A 23,517-nucleotide genomic window follows, 5' to 3' on the forward strand; every position below is an offset into this window, starting at 1 on the left:
TTACTATTTATCTAAGTACACCAATCTTAACTGTAGCTAGATTCTTCTATAAAGTCACAATGTTCTATATTGGGAAAATGTCTAAATTTAACTTGTTATAATTTTTTTTCTAGGTAAAGCCTTCTAAAATTCAATGTCAAGGTTTAACATTTCTCATAAACATTAAACGAAATACAGACTAGGTTTTAGGTTTTATAGTATAAAAACAAGCAGTTGGCCGCGACTTCGATCGCGCGGAATTTAAAAAAAACTTAACAAAATAAAAAATATATAGCTTATAGCAAACGGGAATAGTGTAGCTTACAAACAGTGAAAGAATTTTTCAAATCGCTTTAGTAGTTTCCAAACCTATTCAATGCAAACAAACAAACAAACAATCAAATCTTACCTCTTTATATTATTAGTACAGATATACCCAAGAATCACCTTTGAAATCCATTCTTGCTACAATTTTAAAAGAATTTACCTGTGCAGTTGTCAGCATGGCTTTGGAAGTATTGACCAGTTTCACACCGCAATCATCGAGATGAGTTCCATCTTCACCCCCCACTTTCATCCCCAAGTGGTTCACATCGGTGAGTAACTTTGAAGTTTTATCACAAGCATCGGTAACCAAATCCATTATCTGAAGATACATAGATATTAGAAAAACGTTCATTTAAAACGAAGATCATTAAACCAACGAAATCAACATTCAACCTTTGTGATCGATCTCAAAATGTAATAATTTATCTCCGTCCGCGCGGGATAAAAACTTAACATGTAGACTGTGATCTTCCAGACTATGTTCTGGAGATAATTTCTAACAAACATCTATCTTAACTTTGGCATTTATAATATTTGTAAGATATAAGAAACAGGGTACAAAAATTATTCAAACGCTCTAATTGCTTTAAAATATTAATTAAAAATAGAAAAATGATTCAAGATCAAATAAATATAGAAGAATATCGATTTCAGTGAAATATGTAAGTCTTTTATACTTACGTTATTCTTCCTTGAAGGTGATTGTGGATTGAAAACGTAGGCTAACTTTCCAGAAGCGTCGGCAAAATTAAGAGCAGTTTCATTAATAGACTAGAAACAGATAACAAGTATTACATAAAATTGCAATAATGAGTAAAATATAATATAAAATTATATCTTTTAAAATATAGATTAATAATACGGGATAATATTATTGGTTTTTTAATTGTCTAACAGATGGCGTTAAAAACAATAACATTCAAGTAATAAAATGTTCTATTTTTTATTAGTATAAAATATATTTTATAAAATGGTAAGCAAATCTAAACATAATTGAAATTATTGTTCCAAAGACCAAATCTGAAAGAGTAAGTAGTAGAGTAGTAGAGTCTGTAAATAAATGTGAGATGGTATAGGGCTTTTTTCGCTCGCTTTGGTTAGCTTTTCATTAATTTTACAAAATAAATATCTCTAATCATTGTTTAATATGACGAAAGAAAGAAAGAAAGAAAAAACATTTATTGCCACACACACAAAAAAAATATAAAATCAAAAAAAGAAAAACAGACACATAAAAGGCACAAAGTGTGGCAAAAGGGAGCCAGCTCAGCGAAGCAAGGACAGACTAAACTGCCCCTGCACTGGTTTTCAGTTGACACCTTTATAAAAAATAATAGTAATAATAAATAAAAAAATAAAAATAAATAAAGTTATATATAAACATTGACGAGATATTAGGTTGTGTAAAACATGATCAAACTATGAACATTAAAGCGTCCGACGCCTGCATAACCTAAAACTGGTTAGATGACCACGTCGTAAACATTTTAAAACTATTCGCGAAGATCTTTTGATATTTAAAAAACAGATTTCATACAACTCTGCTTATTGGATTAGAAATTCTATACATGTTCAGTACTAACAATATAAAACCTATCGACCAATCTGACGAAAAGAGTTACATTACATGTAACTCTTTTAGAGTTACATTACGTATAACTCTTTTCGCAATTAACAGTGTTGTCTCGTTTATTCTAAACATATTGTATGTATTATACAATATATTTGCAATAACCTGGATGTCTCCATGTTCAATGAACTTGCAGATGTCTCGTGTTGCAGTAAACAGCTTCTGCAATTCCCGCAACATGGCGCGTTGAGACGTTTCCTCATTTGCACTGCTTAATAATTGTGTCTCTGTAAAATTAACCAGAAAATATTCTTCCTTACATTTATTCCTCAGAACAAAACATAAGCTATATAGATTGTTTAAACTTTCGTGAGACATCATAATTAATTAATTAAGAAACGGCTTAACTCGCGAGTGTTTAATCCGAGGACTTCGCGGTCGCGTCGCGTCTCGCCCTGAAGCTGGACCCCCGATGGGTCCGAAACTAGTCGGTGCCGCCACCGGACGATCAAAACGTGAGTTAAGCCGTTTCTTAATTAATTAATAAGCTATATATACTTTGTATTTAGTAGTTAGAATAAAGGACTATTGTAAGTAAATTATCTTATTTAAATAATTAACTTACCATTTATAACATCAGGTAACAATTGATATATTTTGGCAATACATTGTTCTGCTGCATTATAATCCACATTATTGGAATCTGAAAAAAAATATTAATACCGAATGGGTTTATTTATTTTATTTGTGTATGTTTTACATTCATATACAAGGCCAATTGACATTGTTATAGCATTTTCATACTATTCAATATAGAACAAATGAGCCATCTGCCACCGGCTTTAAAATAGCAAAGTCAGTAGGTAGTTGCATCTGCAGTTCCTCTGATGTTGCGGATGTCCATGGGTGTCATGATCACCTCGGTGTTCCGACCGCTTTTTCTCCCCCTTCCCTTATAAAAATAAAGTGACAGCTGTCTATAGAGAAGTAGTAGAGGGGACGTACAGAGAGAGAACATTTTCCTTTCCTGAATGCCCTCTTTCATTAATATATTACTTTTTCAAATTACTGACCACGAGAAGCTCGTACTAGAGATGCAACTGCAGCATTGAGTTGTGCAAGTCGGTCTGCCAGCTTGCTCTGCAGAGCTGTCCTATCTTCAGGAAATATTTCTTTTGACGCTGGCTACAAAGAAAACAAGCAATGTCACAATTTCCCTGTCTTGTCCTACTCTACGCGAAGGTGTAAGAAGTTTTCGTCCATCCAATTTCTATTTATTCTTGTAATTGTAACCTTAATTAAATCCATCCATCTCAAGAAATATATTGTAGTAATACATATTAACTTTGTAAAGAACACTATATTATATCTCCAAGGAGAAGGAGCGGGATGGCAATATTGTTGTAATACATGTCTCACGACAGTATAACTTACCTTTTGTAACATTTTTTCTGCGTCTAACATTTTATTCTTCGCGGAAGCCATCGTCGTGATAAACTTTAGTCGTTCTCTTTCCTTCTCTTCTGATTGTGGAAGTTGTGACTTATGTTTTTCTTCACCTAGAATGCAATAACTTAATCTTACAACATACATAGTTTCTAATAACTTGAAAAAATAATCTACAGAGAATATATACACCATACTTTTTAGTAACACACACAGAAGATAAATGTGAAAGATAGGAAAAGAAAAAAGAAAGTTAATAGTGGAAAACAATGTATGCACAAACCAAATTTCTGGCAAACGGCTCTTAAATTATTAAGAGCGGTTTCTAGATCTGCTTGTGCTTTGTGTAGATTTTGGCGCAGTTCCTGTCGCGTGGGCCCACGGACCAGAGAGGCCCACGTCTCCGCAAGGCGCTGGCTCGCAGACGACACGTCGTCGGCCACGCCCAGCATTGTCGATTGGCAGCGACCGTCGCCGAAAGATGGCGCTGTTATCTATTTACAAGAGTTTATCAAAAAGCTTTCTTTCACCATAATGTCACAGAATAGCCATCATCTAGTTATGATGTAGAACCTGTGCGGTGGTGAGCAAGGCCTGCACGACGTCTACCAGCCTCGCTCCCTGCGCGTCCAGCCGCTGTCCCTCCTCTCCGCCCACATCATCTACCACCTGGTTGACGTGGGTCAGCAGCTCGGAGGCTTGCTCGCAAGTCTTCTTTGCTAGCTCGATCATCTATAAAATATACTTCAATGGTACTGCAGACTGTTGTATGAGACAGAATGTTTTTGAGTTCTCTGAAGCGCGCTACACACCTTCAGTTTTAACTGTATGCAGTTAAACTTACGTGTTTAGGTAAATAGTGTAGTTAAAACTGAAAATGTGTACCAGGATTTAAGACCTGATATTTCAATTATCGTTATTCTTCTTTTATCGTCGTAACTCATTTGTAGCATTTAGTAATTTATTATTATTTCACATACCATGTTCTCTTTTCTAGGATCAGTACGAGGTACAAAGGCGTAGCACAACTTGGAGGAGTGTCGGGCGAAGTTCGATGCCGCGCCGTTTGTCTCCTGAAACCATAGATGTTAGTTTATGTGATTTTGTAAGTACAAAAATGTAGAGAACAAGACGACCTCATTTGTTTCATCATCTTTGTAATTAATTACATTTGAAGTCTTCCGAAAAAGGGCGCTGTAAGTAATATACAGTAGAAGAGATTGGGGGATAACTTACCTGCATCGTATTATCTTCAGTAGTAGCACAAACGTCTTTGATGGCTTCAAGAAGTGCTCGAGTCTCGCTCACCTGCGCTCGTCCTGTCTTCTCGTCTTTTGTGCTACTTATTACTTTCATATCTGGACAAAAAAACTCACACATAAAAACCATTTCGTTTCAATTTCCTGACACACGAGGAAAATGGATACCAACCAATCGAGCGCAACAGTGAAGAGTATTTACGACCTATTTATCATATTGATAAAATGTAGTGAGGTTTTAATGGCCTCTGACAACTTTAAATCAAAACAACTTTACATTTAATCTCATTGTTGAATCATTAATCAATTCGAAAAGATTATTTAACAACATTGAACCTAAATGTGCAGGGAAATAACATAAAATAAAAATCGTTAAGTGGACTTTAATTTAGAAAAAAGTCAACGTGGTAGAGATTTTGTTAAGAGAGATGTGAATGAGCTTTAGCGGCGGCGTTTCTGATTGTATATAAATTATGGTTCGTACCTCGAACAAGATCAGGTATTATATCAGAGACTAGATGGATTGCCTCTTCTGCTGTTGCATAATCTGGATTCTCCCTGTCTAAAAAAATAAAATAAGTTAAAACTTATTCTTCTATTCGATGTACAACTTCAGCTAGAAAACAAAAATATCTGATTGTTTCTTATCTTATTATTCGTACCCATTTCGTAGCAACAAAATTTTCTATTCTTCCTAAACATCCTCAAAAATTAAATAGTAAAACTCACCAGCGGTAGCTCGTATAAGACTGGCGATGTAAGAATTCAACAAGGACAGTCGATGTCCCATCAGACGTTGTAACTCCTTGTCATTGTTAGCAGAGCTCACTGGACAAGGCTGAACGAAATAATAAAATAATACAATTGTTTAATTAATTAAGTGCAGAGTACGTTATCTTTAACATTAACCTCAAAGGTTAACGAAAACATTTCACTAATACGGAAGTACGTTTTTTTTAATAATTTATTTTTTATCCTATCGCAGAAGAAATAGTAAACAAACCATAGTTTTAAAATTACTTTAGTACCTTGTCCAAATCCTTTTGTGTATCGGATATTTTATTCATAGCATCCTGGACACTGGCAATGAACTTGAGACGTTCCCTCTGCTTGATTTCAGAGTCGTCATCTTTGCTACCTTCTTCTGAAAACAAGGTACATTCTCCATCACTACTTTACTAACTTAAAAAATCTTTTCTACTAGAAAAAAGGAGTATTTATCCAAACTCAATTAATTTTAAAAAATTTGATGAAGGCTTACCAAGCAGTGGACAGAGATAGTCTTATGATGATCATCTTAAACTTATTTTACATGCTTATCGTGATGATGTTAGTCTTTACCTGATAAATCAGTATAAGCTTGCTTCAATCTATCCAAGGCCTTCATCAGATCTAAGGTGTGAGCCTGCAGAGTCTCATCATAGATGGCGCAGCCCGGCTTCTCGACCAGTGGCTTCCAGGCGAGGGCGAGGCGGTTCGCAGCCGAGGAAAGCGCCTCCGCCCCCGCTGACATCGCACTCTGGCAGTGCGGTTCCGTTATAGATGGCGCTGTCAGCTGGAATCACATACAGTGCACAAAGAATAAAATTATTCTCCCTACTTTTAGAGGCTCTGAGTACCGTAGGAAGTGTGGCAGTGTACCTACAGTAGCCATTTGTATTGTACCTGTGCACAGGCTAGCAGTATATTGGAGAGGTCGTTGCAACGCGCTCCGCACGCGTCCAGCTCGGCGGCGCGCTGGTCCTCGCCCGCCAGTCTCACCAGCTCGTGCGTCTTCAGCAGCAGCAGCGCAGTCTTGTCCCCCACGTCACGGGTCAGATCCAGAATCTGGAAGAGTTCAGTCGTTAATATTCTGTTCTAGATTACGACTATCGAGCCAGCAATTTTCTTTTGCCGGATAAACCTACTTCGACTTCTTGCCAACAAAACTAATAGTATTTCAAGTAGAATATAGTCCTACAGACTATTCTAAGCCTATATGAGAAGAGAAAGACTTGCTGAATACAGTTGTTTGAAAAAACAATTGTTGCAGTTTTTTGACATTGACAGTAGTGAAATTGTAATATCACTTATGCTCATCGGATCTGTTTTTCGGTCTTTTGCTATATAGTTATTTCCAGATATCTTGACAGCTTTCGATTCCGCGGGAGTCGTTGCACAGTACACAATTTTAGATGTGGAGCGCAACAGGGAAGGTGACCTTTGCGCGGACGACAATGACTTTCCCCTCGTACCCGCCAAGATATTTGAAAATAACTAAAATAATTACCAGTATTATATATCGCAATATTTCAGTATGTACATAAAAACAAGATTCCGAGCACTACCGTGAGGACATATGTACTTATATGAGCATTTTTATATGACGACTGCAAAATAAATATAGCATAATTACCTCGTTTTCCTTATCAGGTATGGAGCCTCGGCCTAAGGTGAAGACCAACTTGTCAGAAGCTTTAGCATACTTTAGGGCCAATTCTTGCATCTTCTGTATAAATAATACAAACAAAAAACTATTAAATAATTTGTTATTGTTTCAACTAATACGGAATTCAATAAAAATTTATTTGGTTAATCTGTTTTATCCATTTAAATCCAATTAGTTTTCTAAGTATATTCTGTTTGTTTAACTACCACACTCAAATTGATTTATTAATCGTTAAGTGAGACTTATATAGTGTAAAGATGCGTATATACTTCATTCTAAATTTTATCCCTTAGCGATGAACGCACTCAGATTGTGACAGTTAGTGTGACAGTGTATGTAACAAAGTAAGAACCTCCTTGTCGTCATCTCCATTCAACGCGCAGATGTTCCTTGTGGCGTCGCAGAGCGCGCGGACTCTACTCAGCAAGGAGAGACGGGACTTGTCCTCCTTCACGCTACCTAACGCCTTCACATCTGACATACAATAATTATTAGAAATAAAAAGATCAATAACGACTATTAGGTTTATATAAATCTTACTGATTGTAGATTTTTTTCCAAAATGTGGCAAACGATCATGCAATTTCTTGGTATCTAGCGAAGTGCCCGCTTTTCATAGACAGGAGTAGTTATTAAGAGTCCTCTCTTAATCTATGTATACTTTATTGCTAGCATTTACCTTGAATCAATTCCGGCATTAACTCATCAATTGTGGTCATAGAAGTAATGGCCGCTGTGTAGTCCAGGTTATCAGAATCTGCAAGAAAATTATATGTAAATTACACTTCTACCAAAGTTTATAAAGTGTAGTTAGATTTTATAAGATTTACCAGCTTGTGCGGACATCAAGAGCGCTACAGCTGCACTCAGTTTGCCGACCTTCTTCCTCGCCTCTCGCTCCAGCTCAGCCACCTCGTGACCTTCAGGAATCGGACCCTCGAACGTCTGCAAAATTTTACCAAGGGTAGTATTTTTTACAGTCCCAGTACACTGTCTCTTGTTCCGTTTAAAAATATTGTTATCTCTCTTTTTTCAAAGATGACGATATGTTTTATACAGATTTGATCTCAGAAATCAAGGGTTAGGCTTACCGTATCCAACGCGTTTTTAGCACCATCTACAGCTTTGCAGGCGTGTGAGGCAGCGACCAGGAAAGAAGCTCGGCGCAACGTGGCCTCCGTCTTCTCGTCTTCTATGAAACTCTTGTGAGACCGCTAGAAAATTTGGAGGCGTTACATACTAAATTTACCCAGTAATGTAAGCAATAAAGTCGGTTTGAAAACGTCATTTGTCCAACATAATTCCGTTAAAAGACTGTTTATTAATATTTTCAGTTAGTTACTCTCAAAATTTTGCTGCGTCGTTTGATGCCAGGATCTAGGGCGCAATACATCTGAGTGCCATGGCCCACGATCTTCTCCGCAGCCAGTTGTGCCGCGTCCAAACTCTCCGGTGTTCCCTGCAAGTTACATAATCTGTGACTATTTAAATTATTATACATAGCTAGGTTTAGGAGTACAGACTAAAAATAGACGAGCATTCCTTGAAGAACTAATGTTTAGTCGATTTATTTGATATGCTCACATTTAGTACTAATAGCGTTGTTCCTGTACGATATTCTATCCAAAGTGGGAAACATTTTTAATTCTTTGACTGTACCAAAATCCTACGTATTGATAAACGGAAACAGAACACTTTACTCACAAAGTCTTTCTGGTGGGATGTATCAATAAAGTATTTGAAACTTGCACAGATCTCGTCCAGTTCCGAAAGAATCTTTCTTCTCACTTCATCATTGTCTTTCTCAACACTCTTGTGAACACCTGGCATGTGACAAAATATGATTCAAAGTAAAAAATAGTAGAAAAACGAATAAAGCAAAGAACCAGCGGTCGCGGACTACACCAAAGGAACTGCAGCTGTGTTTAGTGACCTTAGGGTGCTTTACTTAAAGGACCCAAATTAACAATAAATGGGGCTTACCTTCAATGATGCTGTTCATGTCTTCTTCAATAATTGTTGATAGTGCCTGCACTTTTTTCACTTTATCCGCCTGCTTGAAATGTGGATCTAAAATATTAAACAATAGTTAATACATTGTCAGAGATGGAAACATAATCTTCTCCAAACATTACTCTTACTACGTTAAATAACAGACTAACCATCACTTAGTCAGACCTTTAATGCAGATTTTTCACCCTAAATTTTCACAAAATATGTGGACCTGTGATCATTTAATAACTTCTGAATACAATAGTAAAGTTTAAACTACAAAATTCTAGGATTCTTACGTCGTTGAAGCAGTTTTCACTAAAATTGAAAGAAAACATATATCTGAACCAAAATTTACTACACTTACCAGTTAAAAATGCTACCGTCTCTACACAACAAGTATTTATACGGTTTAGTTTTTTCAGATATTCCATAGAATTATTTCTGAGTACACCAGTATGTCCAGTCTGTAACATTAAATATATATGTAAAAAAATAGGCTTGTTGATTTGACTGAAATGAGAAGAAAGCTATAATATCATATTAGTTACTAATAATATTATGAATGCGAATGTTTAGCTGGATGGATGGATAGACGGATAGATAGATAAAATTTGGCATTGATATAGTACATATTTTTTTAATTCTGAGTAGACGAAGTCGTGGACAACATCTACTGATTAAAAATGTAAAATATCACTTACAACACCCCTCTGATGTGTAGTACCCTTATTAGTTGAAATAATTTGTTGCACAGTCATTACTTGAGTGCCCTGTTGTGCTTCCGTACCTACAAACATTTTTAAATAATTACAATAAGTGAATCTAACAGAAATTATTAAATTAAGTATTTGTATTTTCGAAGTACGTATGGAATCTACTTGATAATGTTACCTAATGAAATCCTAACTCACCTTGTACGTATGGTACAAGCTTGCTCGGTCCTACGTAACACTGCTCAACCACTTTCATCGGAACTACATTTTGAATTATGTGGCCTCTGAAAATATAACATTACTTGTTAATAAAAAACACGACTTTTTACACCTCTATAACACTCAGGAGAAGAATCTAATGATACCTTACAGGTCAAAATCTAAGAAGTGGATCAAAACTAACATAAAATGAAGACTTACTTAGAAGACTGCACATTGTCTTCGCAGATGACCTCCCCCTCGCTGGGGGTGACGTTATACGGAGAGGCCAAGGAGCGATGGACGATGTCGATGTAACCCTGTAGGATATCACGGATGCGGTGCGCTTCGTTTGTCTTCACAGTGTACTGTTTGTCACTAAATACCAAAAAAAGGGAGTTTAAGTAACCGGCGAAATCAATAATGCTGCATTATAGAGCAGGTAAAATTACCTATAGTCACCAAAATCCAAGGTGAACATCTCTTTACCAGCTCGAAACGTTTTAACCTGCGTCAGCTTCCAGACTTGCAGAATCTCTTTTGTGACCTCGTCAAGGCGCAGGATAGACTCCGCATTGATACCCAGCAGGCGGGGCACCAACTTCTTCTTGCCTTTTTGTTGCTCCTAGAAACAAAGGAAAGTGAAAAAAATATATTGATTTAAAACATTCATAAAACTAAATTAATAAACCGGAGTTGAAGACCGTGGCCGATATCCGCTGGGATTAAATCATCAACATCATCAAAACTGAATTAGTGTAGAACAGTCTTTGTAGAGAAAAACAAGGAGTTATGTATATATCTCTGAAAAATATAACACTTTTTGTCATTTATCGTTACTAAAAAATAGCACAACACGATCACAACTCGATTTGTAAAAACTTTAGAACTTTTCCTCTCTTTACCAACTTTACCCAAGACGTCTCATATATACCGACCTTAACCAAGAAGAACGTAACACCATACGTGGGCAGTTCCCTGGCGTTCTTGGTGTAGAGGTGCTTTGCCTCGAGCGGGCTGAGGCCGTGGTGTTTGGCGTGTTCGCGCAGTACCTTGCGCTCCGCCCCCCACGAGCCCGCATACTGCTCCGGTAGAAATTCTTTCAAACTGCACAACAACAAAGAAAATAATTACATCTCTTACAAGATCTCTTAAGAAATCATTTTAGTAACAGATGTAAGTCGAGGGATAACTGGAAATATACCTAATTCTTCTATCAATCTTTCCTTGCACAACTTATTATGAATTTTAAACCATTATTTTAAAGTGGCAGAATTTGTTTATCGATAATAATTATCAAGCTAACTCACTTTTCAAGAAAACCAGGTTTATGTTTGTCTTCCTGGAAGTCACCGTACTGCACTTGACACTGTATCCCCGCAAACTCGATAGCTTGAAATCAAAATAAGTATAATTATAGCTTGCTAACAATATAGTCTCTATCTGGAAAGGTTTTATACAAAAAGTTTAGCAATATTTCTGAATTAATAAAAAAGAAGGAAACGCCTGGTTATCATTTCCAGAAACTAGTCTATTTTCCAAAGCTAGAAAACTATTTCTATCAAAGACTTTATAACTATTTTCATACTGTAAAAGTTCTTTCAAATACAACATGTACAAATACCTCTTTACCTTTGTCCTCAGTGAGCACTTGCCGACCGTCCAGAATAGCATCACGCGTCTGGACGTACAGCAGGTTGAGTTGCACGGGGTCGCGGGCATCCACGTTGCGGTCGGAGTAGAACAGCCGCCTTTTCAACAGCAAAGTCTGCTGAGCGTCAACACCGATCTCACGGAGCGTCTTGTGTTGAGCCAGCCACTCCACTGAACATAACAAGTATAAATTGTAGATATAAATTATTGTTGACACTTTGTAAAAAAACTCAATATTAAAAAGTAATCATAAAGTAAGATTTTACCGTTGTCATCAGTTTTAAGCTTCTTGCTAAGCTGTTCCATCTGAGCATCTTTCTCTCTCGTCTGCTGCTTCCTCTTCAGAGTGAGAGTGCCAGTGGCTGGCTTCTCTTCTTGAGTTTGCTGTTCATCCTCAAAACACTACGAACAAAAGTTAAATAACTAAAAAGAATTGCGCATCTACCTAAAATGGGCTTTGGTCTCCGACACTAAAAGTCCACATTTCGCGCTATTTTGTCACCTCGTCCTAGTGGAAGACTTCGAGCAAACTGTATTAAATTTTATTCCTCCAAGTATTTGTTCAACGTTTACTCACCAAACCGTATTCATCATGATTAGTGATACCAATCTTATCACATATCACCATCATCAAGTCACCTACACATTTGGATTCATCTATCTGCATCGTCTTCACTGAACCTAAAATAGAACACGAATAACTAGTTGCAAATTTCAATTTCTGTTTGAGTTGAGGTTCTCCGTTAATTAAAGGTAGGCAATGCATCTGCATTTGCGGAAGTATATGGGCGACAGTCGCCTCGCTATTTTGGCGAACTCAGTTGGCCGTTTGCTCGTTTGACACCTTTTGATATAAAGAAAAAGAGTGTCGATTGAGACTATTCTACTAGGAATATATTTAAATTTTATCTAAGGAACAATGACATCGTCTTCCTAAAGGTACATGCGATAGTTAGGAAGACAAGTGTCCTAAACATCGTGTTTTATTTTGTCTAAACTCTTAGGAACTCTTCTGTATTTAAAAATACAGTGGTACATACCATCCAACATCCTAATCCTCAGGTTCCGGTTTCTGCAGAGGTATAGCAGAGAGTCCCCGTCGCGCAACATGTAGTAGTCCAGGGGGCGGTGGCCCTCCAGCCACACCCCCGACAGTTCATCGTCAGCCGATGTCAGGAACAGACCGTAATCTGTATGATAACTTCAGTCAGTAAATTCAAATGCACTATTTCACTAGGACACTTATATACTCGTAGGTAAATCGATTTATCCTATGGATCTTATAAGAGATATAACTTTTTTCGATGGGTCGAATCCTGTTTACTGTTTCCTCTCAAGTTATATATGATTAGTTATAATTGAAGTATTATTTTAAATGTTATTATCTTTAAAGCATATATTATATTTTAATCTGCGTGGATTTCGTACTTTTCATGGCCTCTACTAAGACTTTATTTTTTTTTTTACTTTTTAATTTAAAACATAAAACATTTTTCAGTTAATAATATTTGAACCAACCTTTGCTTTTATCATCGATGATAAGCTTTTCCTTGACAATCTCCAGCGCGTCACGAACGCGCGTCGTGGTGTCAAACAGCACCGTCCTTGTAATAGCGCCACCGTCCTGCACGATCTTTAGGGAGAGCGGAGCCATGGTGGTGACTCTCTCTATAAAGGTAATTATGGATTAAAAACTCGTGGTTTTTTTATTTATTCTGCTTAATTTAAATGACAGATGATAGAACAAATAGCTGTAGGTTTCTGAAACTAAGATCTCCGTTCAAAAAATATTCTTAACGGTTGTAAGACTAAAGTGCATTGCAACCTTCCGTTTGAAGTGGAATTGAGAGAAAAGTTTTAATAAGACAGGTATTTAAATAAAAATAGTTTTTTTTTTTGTATAGAATAGATCTATTTGTCACTTAAAAGTACAAGTTTATATTGGGCAGTATTCAGAAAATATCTGATTTCCAAATGTAGTCTAAATATTCAACATCGTAATTCGTAATATTCTAAAAAATGTTATCACAATAATCGATTACGACATAAATAATATTATTAAATAAATTCACTTACATGTTCGTGGAAAATTCCAAATATTATCCTCAAAAAATTATTTTAAAATCAAGCAAACTTTACCTCCACTTCACATAAGCACAGTACACAGAATGAATCAGCGGAGCACATCGGGTTATCCTGCTACCTCCTGAGCGAATTCCGTACAAACACCATGAGGTGATAAACATTAAGGACATTCCTATTTAATTTAAACATCATCATCCTACCCTTTTTCCTACGGAGTACATACATAGTATGTACACTTACTCTTCCATTCATCTCTATCAGCCGTAACATATGAATTCACTCCCTTCAAACGCATAAACTATATCACGCAATTATTCATACTTTCTTCATTCTTTCTGTACCTTTGTAGCCATCCCCTCTTAATCTCATTACTTTCTTATTAGCTTTTAAAAGTTTCGACAAAATAGTTGATGGTACCAACTTTTAAATAACATCACACCAGATGCGTTATATTTGCGTTCGACAAATTCACTTCTCATCACGAATGTACCACTAATTTGTATAATAAAACTAATTTCTATCGAGAATTAAGTTTATTTATTTGTTCAATCAATTCTTACCGTTCTTCCTCCAGCAAACACACATATTATCCAAAAACAAATTATCCATATATTTAATTAAACATAAATGTATAAGAGAAACTTATGGTCACCCTGTTTGACAACATATAACAATTAGTCACAAATAAAATATTACGTGAATTTTTTCCTGTTTATTTAGAGAACACCTTGTATGGAGACGCATTCGATCAGACTGTGATCTATCTTTAACTTAACAATAACCTACCATTGTTTCCTTTTACTATCAAAACATTCTCGTTAAACAAGGCCTCGGCGTCGGGGTTACTAAAACATAGAACCAAATGTCAATACTTTGGATATATTGTATCATAACCTAAAGTTAAAATTAAGTTCTTATTACACACACACCTCACGCCTGTAACCCAGAGAGGCAGAGATCACGGACCTCTATTTGGTGTGGACAAATGAACCTCCGCAATCCACTTTTCGCCGTTTCGGGAGACGGAATGTTAAGGGTGGCGAGTCGCGTCGTCGTCCATTTCTCCCCGGACTTATAAACTTATTAAAACGGACGTCCAATCTTACACACCTGTGGATCCCTGTAATCACCCTGTTGTAGGACCTCCGACGGGTCTGAAACTATAAGTGAGTGTAGCCATTTTAATCAGTTTATTATGTTTCTCGTATGTATTAACAAGAATGTTGGGTTTGGCTTTACAATATGCGTAGAAGTGTTTGTTAAGGTGTTTTTTTTACAACAAGGTGACCGTCTGCTGACATTGACTATGAGTCATGACGAAATTACAACTTTAACGGAATATTTGCGTAAAGATAAATTCTGATTTATTGGTTTGGAATTTTAGAACTTGTGATGAAATAAATTTGTTTTCTATTTCCTTTTAATTATTGATAAGTTTGTATTTGTTAAGTGTGATGGTATTCAAATAATAATAACTAGGTTACTCCCGCGACTCCGTACGCGCGGAATTAAAAAAAAAACATAATAAGTAGCCTATGTGTTCTTCAAGACTAGAATCTACATCTGTGTCAAATTTCATCGAAATCTGTTGAGCCGTTCCAAAGATACCTTCAAACATACATCCAAACATTCGCATTTATAATATTAGCAAGATTTAATAATTTCGATAATATGTAAAAAAAAAAACAATTATAGCTTTCAAATTATATTTTGCCGAAATAATGGAAATAAACATATTGGCTTGAGATTTAACATAACTTTATTAAGAATGAAAACAACGCCATCTAGTTGCAATCTACGTAATCGAAGTTTTAGTGTTTTTTTGTCTTGTTTTTAATCTTATCGGTTGTGGTCCAAATTCAAAATAAATGAATAATTCATAATAGCTTTTAATTCTCCAAAATTATCTCAGTCCTTTATATTTAATGCGTCATCGACACAAATAGAATAAATATTTCCTCAATATGTTTTCCTTAATCGTAGTTACGCATCGATTTACCGAGCTTTTGTTAATTGATTTTGTATTTGACTACATAGGTATTTCCTTAAAGTGTCTAATAAAAGAACGTTTATTGAATGGTCTGATGCAATAAATGTACAATTTGCTTTGAGTATGGTGGAACTTATATTTGTGAAGTCAACCAACCCGCACTTGGCCAGCGTGGTTGACTATGACCTAGTCACCCCTAACTTGGGGTAGGCTCCGAGCCCCTCGGTGGGGACGTACAGTGAGCTGATGATGATAATGATGGTGGAACTTTGTTAAAGTAGTCATTGACGAATTTCCAAACGAAGTGGAGTCGAAAATGCTGCAAGGGGGAACTTTATATCGACTAAACGAGCCGCTAAAGCCCATCAACATAGCAAGTATTACGAGAAAACAACACGCTTAATTTTATAAAGGCAGTTTTGTTCCATAACAGCAACAGATGGCGCTTATTGCATATTGTTCATTTTTAGTCGACTTCAAAAAGAAGGAGGTTATCATTTCGACTGTATTTTTTTATTAAATCTATTTTTTGACAAAACAAAAATAAGTTACCATGAAGAGCTAACGTTTGTATAGGTATATTTATTAATAATAGTTATTGAAGTCAGTGATAAAATTAAGAAAATATTTAATTATTTACTCTATAGTCCTAGACTTAATATATCTTTTATTTTATATTACATAATATTTTAAAATTTTACAATTTAAATAAGTCCGAGTTGTCGTCGTGTCGAACTACGACACGGGTTTCGCGAACAATTCCTTTTTATGCATATCTCAAAATATATTGTAACATACAAAGAAAAATCATTGCACTTTTTTAAGATCACAAATCAAACAAATTAATTAAAACACTAACTAAAATAACACTAATGTACTATTTGAAATTGCAAAAGTAGTATTTTGCTCAAGACTTTCAGCTTTAACAACCACAAAAGGACAATGGGCATTTTGGGCCAAGATCTCAACAGTGATGAAACCCATGCCATTTGAAAGATTATGGGGTGTTATTTAATTCGTACTATGGCAGCCATGTCGAAATCGAGTGCGAACATGGTGTTTTCGAGCATTCAAAAATATAATAATTACTATGGGAGTTAGTAGCATTAGCGTGTTGTTTTTATATTTAAGAGAAAAAAAACAACATGTTTGTTTGTTTATTGCTCTATTATCATTTATTACATAGATTTAAACATTTTTTCGAACTACAAAAATATTTGTTACATTTAATAAAATCTGTTACATTTTTTTTTACCGAAACAAAAATGTAACAGATGTTTGTATATTATTAAAATATTATTGTAGTTCGAAAAAAATGTTTAAATCTATGTAATAAATGATAATAGAGCAATAAACAAACAAACATGTTTGTTTCGGCTGCGTGAAGCCAGGTAGCACCTTGAAAGGCACTACCCGCCGCCGCCTGGGACAAGCTCCCAATTGGGTGACCGGTGCGATTAAACAAAGCGAGAATCTCGTATTGCACCTCGCGGCACGCAACTCGATCCTCACCTTGCGCCGGTAACACCGGTCCAGGATCCGCAGAGAAGTAGCAAAGGCGGCTGCTACGGACCAACAAACGGGACACGTCGCCAGAGAAAAAACACTTTAGTAAAAGCGAAATTCCTCGGGATTAGTTAAGCGCGTGTGGTCTCGACAGAGGCTGAGTCGAGTAAAAAAAAATGTAACAGATTTTATTAAATGTAACAAATATTTTTGTAGTTCGAAAAAAATGTTTAAATCTATGTAATAAATGATAATAGAGCAATAAACAAACAAACATGTTGTTTTTTTTCTCTTAAATATAAAACACAACACGCTAATGCTACTAACTCCCATAGTAATTATTATATTTTTGAATGCTCGAAAACACCATGTTCGCACTCGATTTCGACATGGCTGCCATAGTATGAATTAAATAACACCCCATAATCTTTCAAATGGCATGGGTTTCATCACTGTTGAGCATTTAGCCCAGACTCCATACAAATTTGCCCATTGTCCTTTAAGAATGGCATTAATATAGTGCGAAAAACTTATCTGACACAATGCAAAAATGAAACTAAAGTCGCTCACAGCGCCAACATCACCGAGCCAAATAAGTTTGCCGGACTATATGTGATCTTCATAATGATAGCAATAAATTCGACACCATTCAAAAGCAAAGGCAAATCTATCTGTTAGTTTCGGTACTCTGGTCATCTTTATTCACGATCTGCTGCAACTCGTAATCCTGAACCACTTGGAATATTTTACTCTTCGCCTGGTTCAAATAATATGGGCTAAACTTTCTTAACGTAGTACCGATAGTAATTAAAAACACATCTAAAGGGTCCGCTGGGTTTAAGTCTTGGTATAACTCGTGATGATCTTGTTCTTTTCTTTTCATTGTTGTTATATTTGGTTTCATATCTCTATCACTTTCGAAATCTGCACCATCTATGAATACTTCAGCCGGCATTTCTATATCACAACCTTCGGCGCTGGTTTCCAAGAAACTGGTGTAATCTTCGTTAGTATTGCTAGAGTCTTTGAAGTATGGCAGCATGAAGGATAGTTCCTCTTCATATTTGTAATTGTAGACGCGCTGGTTAGGATTCCGGAGACGGTCTCTCACTTTCCGACGCATCATATCTCTCATGTTGATCCAACGAGACTTGCACACCAAAGCTGGAACAAAAACTTATATGGATTAAAATTCTTGATTGGCAGTTATTGTATGAAGTATTTGAAAAAAATAGTTTGTGACCTAAAAAAAAATACTTTGTTTTTGTTATTAAATAATGTAATCCAGCGACAAACTTACTATATAGAAAAAAATCTACGGGTACGTTTTGCTGTATTTACCAGTAGACGTAATTCAAAATCAATATGGGCATATAGTCTTTTTGCAGTTCAAAATCGTATACAATAAAATGGATGGACTTACGTCTCAAGCAAACAACCAAATATAGAAATTATGTTGAATGTACAATAATAAATTATAGAACATTAGGAAAAGATCGTAACTCACCAGGCCTGCCGAGTGCATCTCCGATTTTCTGCCAAACGACTTCTCTCGAATCAAAGTCCAAATATTTAGCATGTTTCGAATTGTAAAGAATATTATTTTCTTTCACTAACTTAATCAATTTCAAATCTAAAGTTTTATTAAACGGTAGAGGCATAATTAATATAAATATTAATAAATATGTCTACAACTTTATTTATTTGGAACGGTTTTATTTTGTAAGCAAGAGAACGATGTCGCGCCGGACGCGTCGCGCGGCACTGGCCGGTGGCGGCGCGGCGTCGTGCTCGGAGCGGCAACGTCGCCGAATACGTCACACGAATCGGCCGCGTGTCTCCGCGGCTGTATCACTGCCACTAAAATGCTGTAAACTAAATTAATTATTTGATATAATTTTTATACTCTAATCAATTATAATATAATATGATCATATTAAAACTAATATACTTCATTTTATTAATAATTAAATAGGTAACTATGTTATTTTCATTTAGCCGAGTAAGAATGACTTTGACTATTTTTGTACAAAACACTTAAAAATCGTAAATTTTTTTCTTTCTTGTCGTAAATTAATAATGTTACAATCAATATATTCTTTATCGTTTAGGATAAGATATAAATATATAATATATCTTAATCCTAATATGTAATTACAGATATTGGAAATCATATATATCTTTAACGAATAACATAAATCTGTTAACGTGATTTAAATTTAAACCTACTAAACTACAATTTAATCATTAAACTAAAAGTTCTTACAAGAACACTTGTCATAAACCTAAATTTACAAATGCTATTGCCATGTAAACGTACTCGTCTTGTGCAAGACGCGGTGTCACGCTACGAGCTATGGGCGAGCGGGGTACGAGGCTGGTGCGAGGGGGACGCGACTGGCGCGACCCGACATGCCTGCGTGACGAGTAACGACACGACGCAACGGGTTCTGACATTTTGATGTTGCGAAACGTTTTTGCATTTGTAACTTTGTTGAGCTTTCAATGCCTTATCTTAAAATCGTTTATTTTATTAGAAGAATTAGATTAATAATATATGTTATAAGAATAATTGATTTAAAATTACAGTCCGATAAACTGTACTTATTTTAATACTTTGTAACCTTACCGTATTTTTGAGGTCAACAACCATATTATAATGAAATGCGGTTTACAAAGAACAATACTTCAGTATATCCATATATTTACATGTTTATTATGTTGGAACGTACACACAAGCGATAAACGTATTACAAAATGTATATAAAATTATATACAATTACAACTTATGATCTAAATATTGTAATGACCTTGAAAACTGACATTACAATCGATTATGTTGAATTTAAAAACAGTATGAAATCTTACTGTTATTCTGGAATTTAATCATAAACTTTTAAAATAACAAACAAAAAAATGTCAACTTCTTTTTCCAAAAAAAAAATTCAGTCGAATTGATAACCTCCTTCTTTTTGAAGTCGGCTAAAAAATACATTTGCATCCAGTTAAATTATTTTATGTCACATCCAAAATATTACGCAATCAAATAATAAATTTATCAAACGCCTGATTGAAATACATAGCAAAATAACTTTCAGCCAAAGTAAATATCTCTACTATGTGCCTCTTAAGCCGCGTTCACATTTGCCTGACGTGTCGTGTCGTGATGCGTCAGAAAGGTATCGGTCTCATACAATTAATATGGTTGCGTGCACACTTCTCTGACGCAGTGTGTCGTGATGGCTTGTGTCGTGTCGCGTCAGTGGCGATCCCGGTCCGCGTCAGTTGGGTGAGGTGCGGGGGACAGCGCAGCGACACGACACAGCGGGTCGGACTAGTGTGCACGCGCACGTGTCGTGTTGTGACGCGTCAGAAGGTATGGACGACGAGCTGATCGAGTACGTACGACAATATAAAGCGATTTATGATACAAAATGTAAACAATATAAGGATCAATCTATTAAAACTAAACTATCTTTTTGTATTTACTGGATGTATCCAATATCTTCTTCTCTTTTTTTGTTTTATTAGAAGTGTTGCCAGTGCCAATAACTGCATATCTTCTTCATAATCTGAATCCGAATCGGATGATTCATGAAAAAACATTGCGAATGTGTAAACTCTCCGAGAGCTATAACGGAACTGATTAAAAATGCGTCATAACGCGTCACATAGATGTGAACAGTAGCCATCACGACACAAAGCGTCACTACACGACACGTCAGGCAAATGTGAATGCGGCTTTATTCGCCTTTACGCTACAATTTCAGTGTTCTAATAGTTTGTGCGTTAATCTTCACCGCTTATGGCCCTAAAAATGTATTGGTCCTTACCATGTGTTCGTAAACTCGCACCATTTTCACTTTCAATTCAAATATAGGTAAGTTTGCGATAATGGTTGAAGAAATTTTTGTAGTTTAAATATAAGTAGTAAATTGAAGAATAAGTACATCTATGATTAAATATAAAGTTTATTTTTAAAAGTAAGTTAGTATTGAAATAATTTTTAACATTTTTATTTCAATTATATTTGACCAAAAAGTTAAAATCTAAGATGACAAACTGAATCAGGTTTATTTCCAACATACCACAAATGTAATATACATTCTATCAACACAACATTCATTTGCAATAATTTTGAAATACACTTTTATGTTTAATTTTCATTTCTGAATGCTATCCCAGTAATTTTAGAGTTAGTGTGCGTAATCTGAATATTTTTGAGATGTCTCGCCAATAGATTCTTCAGAGCGTTTTTTCTCCACGATCTGCTGCAAATCATGTTCTTGCACGACGTTAAATATTTTAGTCTTTGCTATATTCAAATGATAAGGTGAAAAAGTTTTTAATGTAGCTCCGATGCTCAAGAGGAATGAATCCACAGGATCTGACCTGTCAAAATCATAAGCAGGCGTAGTCATTTCACTCAGTGACACACTCATTTGTTCTTCTTCCTCGTATCTATTCACCTTTTTCTTTTTAGAATTAGACTTAGATGATTTTTTCCTTTTTAACTTCGTAATCGGGATGTCATCATCTATGTCGCTACAAGGCGCATCGTCGTAACAATCGTCACTAACTTGCTCATTTTTGCTATCTGACTCATAACTGAATATTGGTGCTCCGACATCCTTGAAGAACGGTCTCATAAATGCGAGTTCATTTTCATATTTGTACGTTTTTCGTGACTCCGAGTCGTTTAATTTTTTCTTTAGAATGCGTCGATATACGTCTCTTATATTGATCCATCTCACTTTACAATCTGCGGCTGGAATTTAATAGAATTTTACAATTTTTTGTTAAAAATAATAGCCCAAGTAGACTAGATAATTGAGAAAAAGTTTAATATTACAGTACAAAATCTTAAAGTAAAGTTTATTTAATTATTTCAATAATTAAAAAATTATTAACAATAAATATATCATCATAATATAGAGAGTTGCAACTCGAACGATATTTGACTTCGAGTTAAGGTTATAGTAGGGGAGCTGGGAGTGGGGACTACACGTTAAATCGTATTGTATAAAAGTCACTACTTACCGGGGTTTTGAAGTTCGTCTCCGATCTTGTGCCAGGCGACCTCGCGTGCATTGCAGTCCATGTATTTAGCATTATTCGGATCGTAGAGAACAGGATTGTCTCTAACGAGTTGTATTAGTTTAAGATCTAACTTCTGGTTGAACAACATCGCGCTGCACTCGGCATGGCGGCTGCGGACGGAATGCGCGGACCGGCAACGTCGCACGGTCGTGTCGGTCGTCGATCGATCTCTTTTAGAAGTCACGATGCTCTGTTTAAATGCAGTTTATATCGTTACCTATTCATTTGATTTATATCAATTGTGATTATGATGTTTATGTTTACCTCATTAAGAATGTAGAATATTTGCAATAATTGTATAATTTCATTGAGAGAAATAGTCAAATAAATGTAGGTAGACTAGGCGCCTACTCTAAATTAAGGGTGACTAAGCCATAATCAACCACTCTGGCTCAGTGCAGGTTGACTTCACACATATCTTAGAATTTCTTCTCATATACGTGCAGGTTGTATCACGTTTTCCTTCATCGTAAGAACGTCGGATTAATGTACATATCGTCCCTTAGCTAACAACACCGCATAAGTAATTTTTATCAACTTTATAGGAGGCGAAAAAAACTTTATATTAAAAAAAAAAAAAACGGTGAATTTTTTAATACGCTATTTATCAGTTAAGAAATAATTATTTCTTTAGTTTTTGTCGATTTACTCTATTTAAACTTTTTTACTGTATTTCTTTATCTTTCAATTATCATGAGAGAAATATAATTAGCAGCTCCATCCAATGACATTAAAATGTGAAAACTAACAATTTTTGATTTGAGCGGTGTTTTAAGTTAAGGGATGATATGTAAATCGAAAACACATTGCTACATGGCGGGATTCGAACCCAGGACCTGCAGAGTATAAGTCAATTGCTTAACCCCTGAGCCACCGACTCTCAAGCTTTGCCTTACCTTCAATAAAATAAAACAACCGAATAAAAGAATAATGTATATTTATTTATTGCAGATTAATTATTAAAGCTCTAAAACATTTCAGCCTATCGTGCGACACATCACAAGCTATGGTCTGTCTATTAACTACTATAGATTAAAAATAAAAGAAACCTTAGCTTTGATAAATTTAGAGATTATAAAATTACTTTTTTGATCAAGTTGAAACTTCTTTGACAGTTTCTAAATTTAAAAAAAATAACGAGAGAAAAAAAAACGTAAAAATGAAACAAAACATAAATAGAAAATAAGTTTATTAGAATAAATAAAACTTATATAAAAAAGAAACAAAAGTGTAAATAATAAAAAAGAGGGTACATACAAAAGCAAACA

The 23,517-nt window shown here is 35.4% G+C and overlaps 3 protein-coding genes across 3 annotated transcripts in view; all 3 read right to left on the reverse strand.

Annotated features, from left to right (window-relative positions):
• LOC106711269 (talin-B) overlaps nt 1–13,720 on the reverse strand; it is a 31,329-nt gene extending 17,609 nt beyond the window's left edge. Inside the window, exons 1-37 of the mRNA XM_045683791.1 lie at nt 13,645–13,720; nt 13,087–13,236; nt 12,609–12,758; nt 12,146–12,249; nt 11,835–11,970; nt 11,548–11,739; nt 11,226–11,307; nt 10,854–11,022; nt 10,368–10,540; nt 10,138–10,293; nt 9,916–10,001; nt 9,698–9,791; nt 9,637–9,643; nt 9,369–9,468; nt 8,993–9,079; nt 8,714–8,832; nt 8,352–8,468; nt 8,101–8,223; nt 7,840–7,954; nt 7,689–7,766; nt 7,362–7,483; nt 6,977–7,069; nt 6,247–6,408; nt 5,923–6,136; nt 5,610–5,725; nt 5,311–5,419; nt 5,066–5,143; nt 4,559–4,680; nt 4,303–4,395; nt 3,896–4,054; nt 3,606–3,816; nt 3,311–3,435; nt 2,950–3,061; nt 2,502–2,579; nt 2,042–2,163; nt 988–1,077; nt 467–625 (exon numbers count right to left, since the gene is read on the reverse strand). Coding sequence (XP_045539747.1) covers nt 467–625; nt 988–1,077; nt 2,042–2,163; nt 2,502–2,579; nt 2,950–3,061; nt 3,311–3,435; nt 3,606–3,816; nt 3,896–4,054; nt 4,303–4,395; nt 4,559–4,680; nt 5,066–5,143; nt 5,311–5,419; nt 5,610–5,725; nt 5,923–6,136; nt 6,247–6,408; nt 6,977–7,069; nt 7,362–7,483; nt 7,689–7,766; nt 7,840–7,954; nt 8,101–8,223; nt 8,352–8,468; nt 8,714–8,832; nt 8,993–9,079; nt 9,369–9,468; nt 9,637–9,643; nt 9,698–9,791; nt 9,916–10,001; nt 10,138–10,293; nt 10,368–10,540; nt 10,854–11,022; nt 11,226–11,307; nt 11,548–11,739; nt 11,835–11,970; nt 12,146–12,249; nt 12,609–12,758; nt 13,087–13,222 — 4,389 coding nt within the window. The 5' untranslated portion in view covers nt 13,223–13,236; nt 13,645–13,720. The remainder of the gene's footprint in view (nt 1–466; nt 626–987; nt 1,078–2,041; nt 2,164–2,501; nt 2,580–2,949; nt 3,062–3,310; nt 3,436–3,605; nt 3,817–3,895; nt 4,055–4,302; nt 4,396–4,558; nt 4,681–5,065; nt 5,144–5,310; nt 5,420–5,609; nt 5,726–5,922; nt 6,137–6,246; nt 6,409–6,976; nt 7,070–7,361; nt 7,484–7,688; nt 7,767–7,839; nt 7,955–8,100; nt 8,224–8,351; nt 8,469–8,713; nt 8,833–8,992; nt 9,080–9,368; nt 9,469–9,636; nt 9,644–9,697; nt 9,792–9,915; nt 10,002–10,137; nt 10,294–10,367; nt 10,541–10,853; nt 11,023–11,225; nt 11,308–11,547; nt 11,740–11,834; nt 11,971–12,145; nt 12,250–12,608; nt 12,759–13,086; nt 13,237–13,644) is intronic.
• Nucleotides 13,721–17,675: 3,955 nt separating this feature from the next.
• LOC106711287 lies at nt 17,676–18,812 on the reverse strand. The gene is made up of 2 exons (XM_014503586.2): nt 18,657–18,812; nt 17,676–18,313 (listed from the first exon to the last, which is right to left on the reverse strand). Exons 1-2 carry the CDS (start codon nt 18,808–18,810, stop codon nt 17,817–17,819), a joined length of 651 nt encoding a protein of 216 aa, XP_014359072.2. The 5' UTR covers nt 18,811–18,812; the 3' UTR covers nt 17,676–17,816.
• A 2,490-nt stretch (nt 18,813–21,302) lies between these two features.
• LOC106711286 lies at nt 21,303–22,399 on the reverse strand. Its single transcript, XM_014503585.2, has 2 exons — nt 22,190–22,399; nt 21,303–21,917 (listed from the first exon to the last, which is right to left on the reverse strand). Exons 1-2 carry the CDS (start codon nt 22,335–22,337, stop codon nt 21,346–21,348), a joined length of 720 nt encoding a protein of 239 aa, XP_014359071.2. The 5' UTR covers nt 22,338–22,399; the 3' UTR covers nt 21,303–21,345.
• Between the last annotated feature and the right edge of the window lie 1,118 nt (nt 22,400–23,517).

The sequence above is a fragment of the Papilio machaon genome, chromosome 23 (assembly GCF_912999745.1).
Source record: "Papilio machaon chromosome 23, ilPapMach1.1, whole genome shotgun sequence".
Lineage (NCBI taxonomy): Eukaryota > Metazoa > Arthropoda > Insecta > Lepidoptera > Papilionidae > Papilio > Papilio machaon.